The sequence below is a fragment of the Chrysochloris asiatica genome, unplaced genomic scaffold (genome assembly GCF_000296735.1).
Source record: "Chrysochloris asiatica unplaced genomic scaffold, ChrAsi1.0 scaffold00128, whole genome shotgun sequence".
Taxonomy (NCBI): Eukaryota; Metazoa; Chordata; class Mammalia; order Afrosoricida; family Chrysochloridae; genus Chrysochloris; species Chrysochloris asiatica.
The window spans coordinates 7,271,005-7,287,755 of NW_006408646.1; the positions used below are offsets into that span (position 1 = coordinate 7,271,005).

At 47.2% G+C, this 16,751-nt stretch overlaps 1 protein-coding gene across 2 annotated transcripts in view; it reads right to left on the bottom strand.

Moving 5' to 3' along the window:
- The window catches only part of TBC1D10A (TBC1 domain family, member 10A), a 37,526-nt gene extending 21,014 nt beyond the window's left edge, over positions 1–16,512 (bottom strand). For both annotated transcript variants that reach the window (XM_006869234.1, XM_006869233.1), the window contains exon 1: positions 16,304–16,512. In XM_006869234.1, coding sequence (XP_006869296.1) covers positions 16,304–16,512 — 209 coding nt within the window. The remainder of the gene's footprint in view (positions 1–16,303) is intronic.
- Positions 16,513–16,751: the final 239 nt, after the last annotated feature.

Genomic DNA, 16,751 nt, shown 5'->3' on the forward strand with positions numbered 1-16,751 from the left:
ATGCTGAGCAAATAATTCTAGAAGCTGTACTGTATGAAGAAGAACATGGCATCACGTTGGAGGAAGGTTCCAATGACACAACCTTGTTTGCTGAAAGGGAAAAGGACTTGAGGCACTTGCTGATGAAAATCAAAGCCTTCAGAATGGATTTCAACTCAATGTACAGAAAACAAAAATCTTCACAACTGGACCAAAAAACACCATGATAAATGGAGAAAAGACTGAAATTGTCAAGGATTTCATTTTACTTGGCTCCACAATCAATGCTCATGAAAGAAAGAATCAAACCAAATGATCTATTGCACTGGGCAAATTTTCTGCAAAGATCTCTTTAAAGTGTTAAAGAGCAAAGATGCCACTTTGAGGACTAAGGTGCACCTGACCCAAGACATGGTTTTTCCATTGCCTCATATGTGTGTGAAAGCTGGAAAACAAATAAGGAAGACCACAGAAAAATTGATGTATTGAATTATGGTGTGACAAAGAATATTGAAAGTAGCATGGACTGCCAGAGGAACAAATCTATCTTGGAAGAAGTATTACCAGAATGCCCCTTTCGAAGTGAGGATGGCGAAACTGCATCTCACATACTTTGGACATGTTATCAGGAGGGACCAGTCCCTAGAAAAGCACATCACGCTTGGTATGGTAGAGAGTCAGAGAAAAAGAGTAAGACCTCCAACAAGATGGATTAGCACAGTAGCTATAACAACAGGTTCCAAAACAACTTGAGGACTGGGCTGTGTTTCATTCTGCTGTGCATAGGATCACTATGAGTGACACAACTGGATGGCACCTAATAACAACAACAAGGACTGTTTGAGCTCCAGTGGGACAGTGTAAGCTCTTCTAGGAAGAAGAAAGACAGGCTGTCTGCTTCTGAAAAAATAATTTAGAGTCCTGGAAACCCTGTGGGGCAATTCTACTCTGTACTATAGGGTTGCTATGAGTCAATCTATTCTATGGCAATAGTTTTGGTTGTTTTGTTTTTTTGTTTAGTAGTCCAGTGAGGTGGAGTTCTCACAGATTACTATTTTCATTTGACCCATGAGAACTTGACTAACCCAGAGAACTTAGGCTGTGTATGGCCTAGGCAAAGTCACCAAGCTCCTAAGCAGGTGGTAGAACCAGAACTGCCCCTCTGCCACAGTGACTCACATGATGCCTCTGACTCCTTAGGAAAGGTTGTAGAGAAAATGGGGCCCTTCATCAGATGCCGCTGTGTCTATCTCTGGCTCCAAGCTCCAGTGCTATGACTGGCCCTCTGAACAACATACCCATACCAGCAAATGCTCAGTGAAACCAATATGCTGGATGGACATAGCTTGTAAACACATTTAGTGACAGTGAACCTGGGCAATCTATCATTTACTGGCCTCCCTGGCCTCTGAACAAGAGAGGCACAGAGGAAAGAGTGGTGGGCAGTCATGGAGCATCTAATGCCAGAATCTTGTCAGGCTTCCTGGCTGAGTCAGACTTAGCCAGGCCAGGACCCAACCCAGGCCATGACCCAAGGGAGCAGTGACACCCCACTGACTGCATGCTCATGCAGCAGACAGTCCCTTGTCTGCTCCTCAAACCTAGAGCTCCAAGTGTCCAATGAGCACAAAAAGACAAGACAGATTCCAAGGTTACTGGGACCAAAAGCTTGGGTGCTCTCTCCCCTTCTTCTTCCAGATACCTGCTTTCTGCCCAAGCACATTTCAGTCCTACCAGCTTGACAGACTAAGCCAACTGTGCTCTTGTGCCTATGACCCCTTTATCTTATTGGTCCCAAGGAAACAATCTAGCCCCTTCCCCAAGCCTCACTCACCTAATCTGCCTATAATAAAAAAAGAGGTCACAGATGACAGTATTGATCACAGATGACAGGAATGAACACAGTGGGGCTCTGAAGTCATTTGATCTAGGTTTCTACCCATCTAGTAGCTGGGCAAAATACTTGACCCCCATAAGCCTCAACTTTTCATCTTTAATAAACCAGTTGCCATCCAGTTAATTCTAACTCATGGAGACCCCATATAGAACTGTATTCCATTAGATTATTACTAGCTATTATCTTTCAGAAATAGATAGCTGGACCTTTCATCAGAGCTACCTTTGGGGGAATTCAAACCATCAACCTTTCAATTAGTAGAGAAATGCTCACCTGTTTACACTATTCCTAGGACAAGCAACTCATCCAAGGGGGCTTCAAAAACCTCATTCAGAAATGGAATGAAAAATAATGGGAATTTTCTGTGAACTTTTTGATGTCTGCTCATATTTTCTAGGCCTTAGTCTAGTGGGTAGCCAAAACATGGTAGTTACTAGGTGACTGGTGGAATACATCATAGAATCAAATTGACTACCATCTGTGAGAAGACACAACGGAGAGGCTCCCTATCATCATCAGTCAAAACAAGGCCAGGAACCAACTGTGGAACTTCCATCAATTGCTCAGATGGAAGTTCAGGTAAAAGCTCACAAGTCTATAACAGCCAAAACACAACCTTGAGGATATCTCATCTGAATTTAGACACTCTCTCAAGAACACATTTGACACATTAAACACTATGAACAAAGACCAGATGTTAGATAACATCAAGAATATCATATTTGAAGAGAGCAAAAGGTCATTAAAATGGTAGGAAAGAAAAGACCAAAGTGAAAGTCAGAAGAGATTCCATAACTTGCTCTTGAATGTACAAAAGCAAAAGGTATGAGCCAAACAGAAAATTTCAAAAGAAAACCTGAGATGACACAGTGGTGGTGGTGCTGGTGGTAGTGTGACGTGGAGTTGGTTTCAACTCATAGCAACCCTGTATAGGGTTCCCAAGGCTGTAAATCTTTACTGGAGCAGAAAGCCTCATCTTCCTCCCATGGAATGAATGGCTAGAAGTTTCAAACTGCTGACCTTGAAGTTAGCAGCCGGACTTGTAACCTCTAAGCTACCAGAGCTCCTTGAGAGACAACAGTATCATAGTGGAATGTGCAAAGACTTGGATTTACTAAGCCAAAAAGGAATAACATAGTCAGCATTTCTCAAACTGAAAGAACTGAAGAAAACATTCAAGCCTTGACTTGAAATATTAAAGGATTCTATGGGCAAAATATTGACTGATATAAGAAGCATCAAAAGAAAATGAGAGAAATGTACAGTCACCGTACCAAAAAGAACTGGTTGATGTTAAACCATTTCAGGAGGTAGCATATGATCAAGAACTGATGGCACTCAAAGAAGACCAAGGAACACAGAAGACAGAATAGCTACTGAAAAATTTCCACAAACTGATGTAGTGCTGGAAGCACTCACTAGTCTATGCCAAGAAATTTGGAAGACAACTAGCTTCCTGGCCAACCAACTGGAAGACATCCATATTTGTGTTCATTCCTAAGAAAGGTGACCCTACAGAATGCAGAAATTACCTAAGAATATTATTAGTTAACACAGAAAAGTAAATTTTTACTGAAGGTAATTAAAAAATGATTGCAGCAGTACATCAACATGGAACTGCCAGAAATCAAAGCAGGATTCAGAAGAGGATATGGAAGGAGGGATATCTTTGCTGATATCAGAAAGGTCTTGGCTGAAAGCAGAAAATACCAGAAATATGTTTACTTGTGTTTCATTGACTATGCAAAGGCATTCGACTGGGTGGATCATAATGAACTGTGGATAACATTGTGAAGAATGGGAATTCCAAAACACTTCATTCACATGCTCATGCGGAACTTGTGCACAGAACAAGAAGCAATTGTTTGAACAGAGTAAGGAACTACTTCAAGGTTTAAAAACAGGAAAGGTGTGCATCAGGGTTGTATCTTTTCACCATACTTTTTCAATCTGTATGCAGAGCAAATAATTCAAGATGCTGGATTATATGAAGAAGAATGTGGCATCAGGATTGGAGGAGTGTTCATTAACAGCCTTTGTGATATGCAGATGACACAACCTTACTTGCTAAAAGCACAGAGAACTTGACATACTTGCTGATGAAGATGAAAGAATACAGCCTTCACTATGGATTACAATTTAGCTAAAGGAAAACAAAAATCCTCGCAACTGGACCAGTAAGCAACATCATGATATATGGAGAAAAGACTGAAGTTGTCAAGGATTTTATTTTACTTAGATCTATAATCAATGCTCATGGAAGCAGTAGTCAAGAAAACAAATGGTGTATTTATTTCATCAGGCAAATCTGCTGCAAAAGACATCTTTAAAGTATTCAAGAACAAAGATGTCACTTTGAGGAACAAGGTGTGCCAAACTCAAACCCTGGAGTTTTCAATCACCTCATATGCATGTAGAAAATGCACAATGAATAATCGATGCATTTGAATTACTGTATTGGCCAAGAATATTCCAAGTCCAATGGACTACCAGAACAACAAACAAATCTGTTCTGGAAAAAGTACAGTCAGAGTGCTCCTTGGAAGTGAAGAGGGTAAGAGTTCTTTTCACATATTTTGGACATGCCAGGAGGGACCAGCCTGAAAAAAGACATCAGGCTCGGTAAAGTAGAGGGCTACCAAAGAGGAAGAACCCCAGTGAGATGGATTGACACAGTGGTTGAAACAATGGGCTCAAACATACCAATTGTGAGAGATGGCACAAGAATGGGCAGTGTTTCATTCTGTTACGATAAGGTCAATAGGAATTGGAGCAGACTTCACAGCCCCTATAACAACAAGGTGACTGGTATTTGCAGGCTACCTAGCACTTTCACATCCCTTTTCTCATCTAACTAATGAACATAAACACTCCTTTGTAGAGCAGATTAACCCCATTTTACCCAGGAAACAGTTGAGGCCCCAAAAGACTGAGAGTAATTTACTCAAGGCATACAAACTATAAATCCTGGTGTCAGATCCCAGTTCTACAATTTTACAAGACAGGTTGAAAGAAGGGGCAATGCTACCTCCTCAGGAGCAGTGTAAAGATCACAGAAGAAGGCAAAGAGAGACAACATGTTTCAAGACCTGACCATGGACGAGCCAAGCACTACTACAGGCATTATTACAGTTCATCCACAGTTACTCAAGGAAGTAGGTTTTATTATCTACATTTAGTAGACAAAAAAACTAATGCTCAGCAAGGTCGAGTAATCTGCCCAAGGTTACACAGCCTGGAAATGAGGCTGTCACTTGCGTACTAGCTAATGAATATAAAGAACTCACACATAACAGAGCCTCAACACCTGTCATGTTTCCCTTCCCTCTTCTTTACTACCCAGTAGAGAACCACCAAAGAGCTCTGGTAGCATAGTGATTACAAATCTCATGGTTAGCAGTTCAAAACTACCAGCTGTCCTGTGGGTGAAAGATGAGGCTTTCTGCTCCTGTAAAGATTTACAGCCTCAGAAACCCTATGCAGTGTTGCTATGAGTTGGAACAGACTCCATTGCACATCACCACCACCACCACCAGAGAACTACCACAGAGGAGAAAGGGCTTTCTGCTCCCACAAAGATTTACAGCCTCGGAAACTCTCCAGAGGGTCCCTATGAGTCCAAATAGACTTGAGGGCAGTTAACAACAACAAAGAGAACTGCCATCCTCTGTGCTGAGAAGGGCAAGAGAGGAAAAGTTAAAGTGTTCTCTCACATCTGGGTCTTCAGAATGTAGAGGAGGCGGCCAGGGGCACAAAACCAGGAAGTTTTGAGAGAGAGCACAGTCAATGCTAGGTCCAGGGATGACAAGAGGAGGCACTCCCCTCTCCCACCCAGTGCTGAAAAAAGAAGTGACAATCAACAGAAGGCTGAGCTGCTTTACACTCTGGTTAACAACTTCAGGAGTTCATTACCCTAAAGTGGTAACAACTGAAAGTATAAATAGTTTTTTTGCCATGAGAAGGTAGATTGGTGGTATGCAAATGGCTGATTGTCAGAGGAGTCTGTGAGTTCACCTGCTCAGACAGCCAGGAAGGGCTGTAACCAGCGGCAAGTCAGTGTGAAGTGGAAAGCTGGTGTACACAACCTGGCATCCTCCCTGTGGCCCTCCCGTTGGAAGGTACTGGCAGTATCCAGGCTCTCTGTCTGTGAGAAAGAGACAGTCTGGCTTGCTTCACTCTCTCCTACTCCCAAGTTCTGGACCTGCCTTCCTTTCCCAGAAGGAATTCCCTGGCACTGCTCCTTCCAGCCCTGGGTCAGTGCATAATGGTAAACAGGTTCTCTTCACCCTCCACTGGCCTTGGTGCCCTGGGCCACTGCCTAGCTCTCCACTCTGCATAGCTCCACCCCACTTAGTATGAGAGAGAAGAAATGGTTGCTTTCAGCACCAGCATTGCTGGCTTCCCAAAACAAGGAATTCCCTATCTATCTGAGGCACAACTGCTGGTCTCCCCAATCCAGAGCAAACAAGAATGAAAAAAATCAAAGACACAAGGAAAAAATTAGTGCAAAGGACTAAGGGACCACGTGAAGCTTGGTCTTAATGACCCTGGCTGGTATGAGAAGAACTAGATGGTTACTGGCTACCACTGTTTTGAATAGGGGGTCACAATAGGAGGTCCTGGATAGAGTGGGGAAAAAATGTGGAACAAAACTCAAAAATCATAAAACAAAACAAAAGGACCAGGCTTACTGATCTGATAAGAAACTGGTGGATCCCCCGAGACTATGGCCCTTGGACACCCTATCAAGAGAAGAACTGAACTTACAGCTTCTCAACTTCTAGCCAAATGACCGATAGGCTTATAAAGTTAACAGTAACACCAGGAGGTACACACTCCTTAGAATAATCAACCATATGAGATCAAAAGGGCAGCATTTGCCCAGGGATAAAGCTCAGAAGGAGGAAGGGACACGAAAGACAGATGGATGAAAATGGCACACAGAAAAGAAGTGGGAAGAGTGCTGTTACGTTGTAGGGACTGCAGTCAATGTCACAAACTGTGGAAAATCAATTTGCTCTGTAAACTTTCACTGAAATCACAATAAAATAAATAAAATTACAGCAAGGAATTTCCCCACTTTACTTTGGCACTGTGGGTTAATGCACCAGAATGCAATGCCATTGAACTGCAAGGTCGGCAGTTCAAACTCACCAGCCGCTCCTCAGAAACCCTATTCAGGGTTGCTATGGGTCGGAACCAACTCGATGGCACTTAACAACAACAACAACAACAACAACAACACTTAGCTACAGAAGAAACTGACCAAGGCAGAAACTCCCAGGACAGGTCTCTATGATAAGTGCAGAAAGGTGTGGAAATTTTTCTCAACCAACGACAGCCCTTCCCCAGCCCCTCACCCCTTCTAAGCAGAGAAACGTTTGAAATTTCTTGCTGGGGACTGGATCCTGGGGTCACAATCTCATTATAGGCTCTCAGAGGGCCACCCTGACTCTTAATGTATATATGGCTCCTCTCACACATCCTTGCCAAGGAAGTAGTTTTGTTAGTAGGTATTGCCAAATCAGTCTTGCCTCACTGCTTATGTAAGGCCCCTCTCCTCTGCCCAACTCCTGCTGCCCTCTTTATCCAACAGAAACCTCAAGTCCTAGCTCTCAGGTATCTTGTTCCCTGCATAACCCTTTCTTATCCTACTTCTAGGTAACCCTCTGAGCTACCCTCCCTCAACCTTTCGACTCTGATTCATGGCCTCACACAGACTTTCCTCTCCTCTCTGCAAAGCCTTTCCTAACTACTCCAGAGATGGAATACAATCAGCTCCTCCCTCAGGCCTGGAATCTATAAAGATGCATAAAATATAGTCCCTGCCCTTGAGGAGGTCAATCTGGCAGAGGAGACTTATGGTAAGTAAATACCTAGCAGACACAGACAAGTGCTTTTACAGAGTATGTAGAAGGTGTTGGGAGTCTGCAAGAAGCTTCCAGGGTAGGGGAGGAATGTTTAGGGAATGCTTTAAAGCTGACTTTGGAGCTGGTCCTTGACAGGAAATGGCCAGGCTGAGAAAGCGAAAAGGGAACAAGAGGCAGAAAGCCAAGTGCAAGCAAACCTCATTAGTAGGAAAGGGCACTGCTAGTTTGGGGAATGTGAGCAGTCTAGTGGGGGCGGGTATGGCTCCTCAATCAGACTGTCCACTCTGCCGAGACTGCATACACTTGGAAGGTACGTGTCTCATGGGCAGGGGCTCTGCTGTGTGTCTAAGGTCTAGGACACTGCCCGGCACCTAGCTGGAACTCAATAACTATGTGCTGACAGATTCACAAGCTTTGTGACCCTGGGCCCTCTGAGTTTCAGTCTTCTCAGCAGTGAGCTGGGAATGCTGTCCTCTACCTTGAGATCACACAGAGATAGCACAGTAAGAGCTTGATAGAGGGCACTCCCTATCTGGCCTGATACCAACTCTGTATCTTCCTCGAAGTATAGCACAGAACTGAGCAGAGATGTGCGTGCTGAAGGCCTTTTACAACATTACAATTGTAATATTCAATTAACTTAACTGAATGTCTGTTGTAACACTTACCAGGCACTTAGTGTATGCCAGACATTATGTTCAGCACTTCACTTAGGTTATTTCATTTAATCAGGTCCTCTAATTATTATCCTTCTTTTGAAGATGAGGAAGCAAACCAGTAACTGCCCAAGGTTCCGGGCATGCAGGGGGCACCACTGGAGGGAAATCCAGGCAGTCTTAATTCCCAAGGACCAGCTCTTGTTCTGCTGTCACTCTGCTGTCTGCTAGGCCAGGGGAACATAAACTTTGCTCCCAGAGAGCTTGTTGCTTAGTGGAGTTGGAGCCATAAACTGTGTGATACAGGACAAGCCACTTTCCTCTCTGGGATTTGGTTTTTGCCTCTGTAGAATGGGAGTTATGACAATAACTATACTTCTCAGAGTTATGAGGAGGTGTAGGGGAAAGACAGACTTCCTGGGGACCTGACATTACCTGGGAGGGCTATTCAGAAACAGGGCAGGAAGTTCAGAATGGAAATCTACATGGGACACAGAAGGAGGGTGGCAGTAATCATGAAGCAAACTCAGATCTCTTCTGAAATGATGGCAACTACCCAGGAGGCCAAAGACCCCAGGCAGCACTACAGTTGCATGCTTGAGGTGGAGCTTTCAGGAGAGCTACCTCTGCTCTCCCTTCTGTTGAACCATCACAGACCAATAAGAGGAAAGGGCCCTTAGATTAGGACCCTCATTATCAGGGTCACATGTTCCAAATGACTCAGTGAGCAACTGATGTGGGGGAATGCTCAACTTTCCCAGCAGGCTGTGAACGACGACCAGGTCTATATGCCCTGAGCCTAACACAGAGCCACACACATAGGAAGTTCTGCATGAAAAACAAGGAGTATTAGCCCCATGGTCATATACCACAATGGTCAGTGGTGGTACTGCCTCATTCATCTTCCTTTTCCACACACTAATCCAAATCTTATTTCCAGCCAGAACTTCTCATCTCCAAAACACTGCTGGGTGCCCTTAAGTGCTGAGCGATGGGCCTTCTCAGAGGTCCTGGACCAGGACAGAACAAGGACTACATTAGGTTAAGGGGCCATCAGCTGCTGCCTTCCTTTGATCAGATTATGTCCTGCCAATAGGTCCAAACCTACTTTCCCTTGCTGCCACTGTCCGAAGGTAGGTTTTCTTCTCTTCTAGGAGAGGAACCTGGCTCTTTGTAGCCTTCTCTGTCATCCAACATGTTTACCAGGCAAAGAACACAAAGGTCGGTATAATTCACTCTATTTCCTTCCCAACCAGGCCGGCTAACCTGCTCTCCTGCCAGAGGGAGACAAAAAGTCCCTTGATGTTTCCTGTATCAGCTATGCCAGACACCTTGGGGAGCCCAAGTTGGTAACAGAGCCAGCAGAAGTCCACTATCCACTTCAGAGGGAGGTCATAGCTGATCTTCCTATGAGAGCTGAGTCTTGTGAGAGGCTAGGGCCACCAGGTTGTCCTAAGGCTTCCAGAGTCTTTCCACTTCCCCATCAGTCTACACAGCCAATCAGGCACTGATTTGCCAGTCTCTTCATCCTCACAGCTCCAGACCTCACAATAGCCCTACTGACTGTCCTGAACTCTTCTAACAGGTCTTCCTCTCCATGCCATCTTCCACACCAACATCAGGTTGACCTTTATGAAATACAGGCTAACATCAAGGCCAGTCACAGTCTGCCCAACCTGCTTCCCTAGCCTCCCCTTGCTTCATAACTTTCCCTTGCCTCCCACTCTTCTAGCCATCTCTGCTCTTGGCACATTACCTTTCTCAAACACCTGGCTTTTGGGAGAACTTTGCGCATTCCCTCCTGTTATGGATTGAATTGTATCTTGAATCAATCTCTTTTGAGATAGAAGAAATTAAACAAAAGCAAGCAGAGATGAAAGGGATCTCAGTACCAGGAAAGAAGAATCAAAAGCAGAGCACTTCCTTTAGACCCGCGGAGAACCTCCTAGACCCACAGGAAAGTTGATGCCAAGACACAAAAAGATAGATCTCTAAGGTTGGGGCCCACAGATGTGGAAAAGAGACAAGGACCTTCCCCCAGAGCCTGTAGAGAGAGAAAGTCTTCTACTAGAGTTGCTGCCTTGAATTCAGACTTCTAGCTTCCTAAACTATAAGAGAATATATTTCGTTGGTAAAGCCATCTATTTGCGTTATTAGTTATAATAGCTAGATAACGACTAAGCTATCTCCCCACCCATGGAATGTCCTTATGTGCCATTCTGAAGCCTGGATCAAATGCCTCCTTATCTTTCCTGTAGGCAACACTGTCTGCTGCTTCCTCTAGACTCCCAGAGCACCCACATACCTCACTCAATACTGCAATGACTTGGTTATGGATCTATTTTCCAGCCAGTCCATGAACCCTTTGAGGGTAACAACACACAGTTCTGTGACCCTTTTACCAGTCACAGGATCTGGCAAAGTAGGTGCGCAGTAAATGTTTGGTATATAATCAATCTCCCTGCTAAGATGGATAAACTGGCTTGATTTTCTCTCCCAGGCTGCTGAAGAAGAATGCAGAGCTAAGGCTAAGGCGCATAGCCCTCAGCGCTGCCGAATAGGGTATGAAATGAAGTAGGTGCGGTGAGGGAAGAAGGAATGGGGAAAGGAATGAGAAAGATAAGATGAGATAAAGAAAGCCAAAGCTGACTGCTGCCCCCAAATCCTGGATAGGTAGCTTCTAAGGAGATTGATTTGAATGTCAGTGCGGCAGTCAAGAGAGTTTCCTCCCTGCCAGGCAAGGTACCTGAGGCCCAGGATAGCAGCAGCTTCACAGGGATAGACAAATCAGCTGAGGGAGGCCTCCTCCCCAGGTATCCTGCCTGAAAGATTTAAAAAAAAAAAAAAAAAAAGGAGGCAGGGAAGGATGAGCTATGGATGGTAATGGATGAATGACTGGGTCTGCTCTGGTGAGCAATACATTCTGGACCGGGAGGCTCAACTGGCTTGAAGATGAGGAAGACAGTATATCATGCCATGTAGTTGGAGAAGCACTGGGCAGAAGACCTGGGATCCCTTCTTGATCTGGCTCCATTGTTAACTGTGACTCTTCTCTAAGCCTTGGTTTCCTCACATGAACAAGGAGCACAATCCCTACCTTACCCACAGTGATATACTTCCAAAAAGGGCAGATTACATAGCAAAGTCAAATAGCCACGGTGCAGCAATTTGGAGCCAAGACCAATGCAATGTGGACTCTAGTCTTTGAGGGGGCTAAGACTAGACCCACTCTGGCCATACTCTCAGGGTCTCTCCAGGGATTTCCTCAATGGGCCTTCCTTGATTTGAATGGCCATGGAATTGCACTGTACTGGGACCCACACTGGAATGGGGAGGTAGCCAGGTTCCTGCTGACCCCTCCCTTGGGATGAAGGCCTCAGGGACTGATGAGCACTTGTCATCTTGCCTGCTGCCACCTTAACAGGGTTCAGCATCAGGAAACAGGTTCTAGTCCCAGTTCTACCATTTACCACCTGGCAAACCCTAGGTCTGGATTTCAATGTGTTCATCTACAGAATGGGGATAGCCACTTCTTTCTCAGGGAAAAGTAAGGATTCACTGGGTTGTTCAATTTCCTGCCCACAGGGACTGAGCTACACAATCAATCAATCATCATCACTGCTAGAGAGACGAAGTAGAGAATAAAAAGATTAGCTACTTCAGTCTTTAAGAAGAAGAACATTCACTGAACACCTGTTGAGTGCCAGGTTCTTTTCAAACATCAGCTCACTTTACCTCCCAGCAACCCTGAAAGTTTATATTATAACCATTGTTGTTGAGTGTTGATGAGTCGATTTCAGCTCATAGCAACTGTTTCTAAGGAGCTGCTAATGGGTTTGAACCACTGACCTTGTAGTTTACAGTCTAGTGCGTATCCTATAGTGCCACACCAGGAGTCCTTATAACCATTATACAGGTGAAAACTGAGGCTCAGAGAAATAAAGTAACACGTCTAAGGCCACAGAGACAGTCAGATTCCAGAGCTCATTTGAGGAGGGAGTCCCAAGCACCTTCTCTCTGCTACCTCAGTGTAAACAGATTGGGTAGTTGGACTCAAGCCAGGCCTGACTGGAACCTCTGGAGGTCCTGTTTCAGATGCTGAAAGGACAAAACATCAAGCAGGCCCTACTGCCTTATCTCTTTCCCACAGCTTAGGATTTCCTAGCAGGCGGACACAGAGGCACCTTCCCAGGGCAGTAGCTGGTACACCTCGCCAAGTTAGGTCTTGTCTGAGGCCCTAGAACACCCACATGGCTACCAAACCGGATTTTCCTTTGAGGCTAGGAGAGGGGAGGAGGAGAGAAAATGGGAGGGTCTGTGGTCTAGAGTCACAGACCAGAGCCCCACATGTGTAGTTGCCTCCTTCCAGATGGGCCACCCAGAGACCACCGCACTGCTAGCCCCACACTCTCCTGGGATCTGTAATAGCTCAAAAAAAAGAGATGCTCTGAGCTTACAAATGACAGTAGTGGTGAGGCAGGCTCTAGCCTGCCAGGAGGGTGCTGGCCCCACCCCAACAAAAACTGGCACAGACCAAATTAGAGAGATACCAATTAAGCCAGTTCTACGATTCCCAAAGTAGCATAGTGGTTACGAATCGGGCTGCGAATCTTAAGGTCAGCGGTTCGAAACTACCAGTCGCTCCGCGGGAGAATGATGAGGCTTTCTACTCCCGTAAGGATTTACACCCTCGGAAACCCTGTACAGGGTCGTTATGGGTCGGAACCGACTTGACGGCACTTCACAACAACAACAACAACGATTCCCAAAGTCTTAGGGCTGCCATAGCTGGCTAGGAGCGGTGGAGGCCCCAGGGAACGGGGAAATGAACCAGCAGAAGGCAACACTGCTGTTGCAGATATTTTCCCCTGGGCCCAGCTCAGATCCCTCACTCCTCTAACAGGAAGCAGATGCCTATGGTATCCCAGAGAGTATGGTCATCTCAGGCCCAACAAAGGGCCTCTGCAGAGTAGGCACAAAAGGCAAAGTGAAAAAGTGGGAAGAGACAGGGCTGAGAATCAGGGAATCTGGGTTCAGTTCCTAGTTTTACTTCTCAGAGACTAAAGAGTTGAAGCTAATCATGTCTTTCAGGCCCTCAATATACTTAATGTACAATGTATATCGACAGCCATTTCTAAGGTCACTTCAGCTTCCTGGTCTGTAATGTCTATCAATAAACGTCATTCAGTAAGTAAACTTTAATTGAGCATTTACTACACTGCAGGTTTTACACTAGATGCTGAGGAGGAAAAGGTGACTGTACTCTGTCCCAGACAAAAATTTGATCAGTGGTGGCTCCATACGATAAGCACTGGACTGCGAGCCACAAGATGCATGGTTTGAGAAAGATGAGGCTTTCTGTTCCTGCAAAGATTTTAAAAGCCTCAGAGACCCTATACAGGCTTGCTATGAGTCAGAACAGACTCGAAGGCACTAACAATAACAAAAATGAGCTGGTAACAACAACACACTTTTTCCTTTTCTGGTTAGACTCAGTTTCCTCACCTGTACCATAAGTAAGGGCTAGGCTAGCCAATCTCTGACATTTCCTTCTAGCTCTAACAAGCTCTGATTTTATGATCTAGTCACACCAGGCACCTGACAAGTCACCTAAGCAGGGTTGCCTCTGACCTGCTTTCTTCCCCACCCCACAGCAACTGCCAAAACTGACCGTCTTGAGACAACCTTTGGCCCAGAGTGGCTGAAATGGACTTTTAATCTGAGCCAGAGTCCCCACAACCTCCACTGTAGCCAACAGCGCTAATGTTTCACTTCTCTGAGACAGCACATGGACTCCTAGCCCTCAACCACGAGACTGGGTCGAGGGCAGTCACCCTGAAACTACCTAACTTCCCCCTTATGGTTTTGGCAGGGGACTTAATTTTGGTCTTTTGGGAATCACAACAGAAGCCAAGCAGTGAACATCCAAGTTTAAGACACCAGGTTGACCAAGAGGGTCAAGAAAATGAGGCAGGGAGAGAGGACTGGACCTAGATCCCCATTCAGTGGCAGCATTACAAACACCAGTGATGTCTTTAGAGCCACATCCCAGGTTTGCGGTTGGAGGTTGGGGAAGACAGATGTCTGGCTGCCTGGGTGAGGACGACAGCCAAAGGGAGGTGCTCCCATTGGGGCCTCTCTGTCCACAAATACCAGAGGTACTCCCTCACTTTTCTCCTCAATTCTCAGAACCTTAGAAGGAAAAGAAAGGCAATGAATACTTTCTGGGCCACTACTGTACTGGGTGCCTTCTCATATCTGGTCTCATTTAATCCCCACAAGACTCTTGGAAGAAGGTCTTATTTTGTTCCTTTACACTCAGTAAGCAGGCTCAGAGATTCAGGATCTTGCCCAATGTCACACAGCCAGTAAGTAAGTCCTTTTCCCACTCTCTCTCGCACTGCTTTGCACCCCAAGATCTGATTAACTGTCCCAAGAGGCATGTAGTAGGCATTCTAGTGGGTTAGAATTTACCAATAAGCCTGAGCGCTTCCTTCTAAGGACCCACAAATGGAACCAGGAACTCCTTTTCCAGTTCTCCAGACCCACCTTTTTCCAGATCTCTGATCCCTGGTGACTGTTCTCCTATTCCCAAACACAACCTAGGTTCCTTTTGGGTGCACACAAACGAATCCCTGGGGGAACTGTGGCAAGGAATGGAGTCAGGGTGAGGGATGGGAATGAGGTGTGCTCTTGAGGCCTGGCTTGGACTACTTTTACCAGCAGTGAATAGTGGGGAGGGGCTAGAGAAGACAGACAGTTGGGGGAGGGCACTCTCCATAGAGGTGGGCCCTCCATTTCTCCAAGGGAGAGGAGGCCTGATGAATAAGAGGTTTTGTTGTTGTTGTTAAGTGCCATTGAGTTCATTCGGACCCCCGGCGACCCTGTACAGGGCTTCCGAGGCTGTAAATCTTTACGGGAGCAGAAAGCCTCATCTTTCTCCCGCGGAACAGCTGACAGTTTCAAACTGCTGACCTTGATTCCCTGATTCCCTGATTCGTAACCACTAAGCTACCAGAGCTCCTTAAGAGGCTATAGAGGCCTTTATGGAGCTGCTGGTGGGGCACTGAGCTCTTCCAGCTCTCAAGACATTGCCACAAGTCAGGACAGAGGCTGGGGGGACCCTGGGACAGCCTACTAGTCAGAGGAGGGGGAGGAAGGCTGGGTCGGTGGGACCCCACAGGTCATGGGGAGGGGGGCTGTCTCTGCACCAGGGAGACTTGTCAGTTCTGGGCAGGGAACCAGTATCATGGGACAGGGGAGCTGGGAAAGGAGTCAGATCTGGACACTGCCTTCCTTTCCTCAGGGGACCGCCAGCCCATGCACCTCGCCTGCCAGCTGGGCGTCTCTGGAGGAGAGGGATAGGGGTGTGCGATCTGAGCCGGGACCCTCCTGTCTGCCTGCTTACTCCCCCAGTCGTTTTTTGGGGCGAGCTGCCTGCGGTGAGTAAGTGGGGAGAAGGGGGGAGTGTCCGCCGCCTGCAGTCAGTGATGGGGGTGCGTAGGGAGCTGTCTGGGAGGGCTCAGACCCATGGTGGCCCACCCGGAGGTCTGTTGAGTCTGTCCTGAGATGGGGTGGGGGTCCGTTAGAGCGGTAAGTGGAGACCGTCTGTCTGGTGGGGGTTGTCCATTGGCTCTGAGATCAGGATGGAGGCAGGCAACTGTCTGTCTGTCCCCAGTTGTCCGTCCCGGGGGGGTCGGGTGTAGGCTGGAGGGGGAGCTGGGGGAGGGAAGGGGCGGGTCCGGGGGGGGGGGCCGGGATTAGGGGCTCGTGGTCCCTGCCTGGTAAGGAGGTAGCACCTCGGGGGCTCCCAAAGGCGGATCCGTCCAAGTAGGCTCCCCACCCCCGCGGTTCGCGCCAGGCCCGATATCTCCCCTCGGCCCAGCTCCGGCGCTACTCACGCGCCCTCGGCGCCCTGCGAGCCCACGATGAAGCCGAACTTGTTGATGCGGCGCTCTGCGAAGCCGTTGGCCTCCGAGTCGGAGCCCAGAGAACTGAGTTCGTCAGCGGTCGCGGCGTCGGGGCCCGGGGCCAGGCTCTCCCGGGTCCCCGACAGGCTTTCCCCAGCCGCAGGCGCGTGCGGCCCGTTCTCTCCGCGGCTCTTCGCCATCCCGGCCGCGCCCGCCGCCTCAGCTTCGCGGCCGCCTCAGCCACCTCAGCCACCCGGTAGCTGCCGACGCCACGCCCATTCGCCGGGCCCATTGGCCGCTGCACTACCGGGGGCGGGACTCAAGGCGCACTCTGGAGCTTCTCTACCCTGCATCCAATGGGCGCTGCGGACCATGGGCCCCGCCTATCTTCCCCAGGCTGGCGCCAACAGGTCCGACGTGAAGGGGTGGGGCAGCTGTC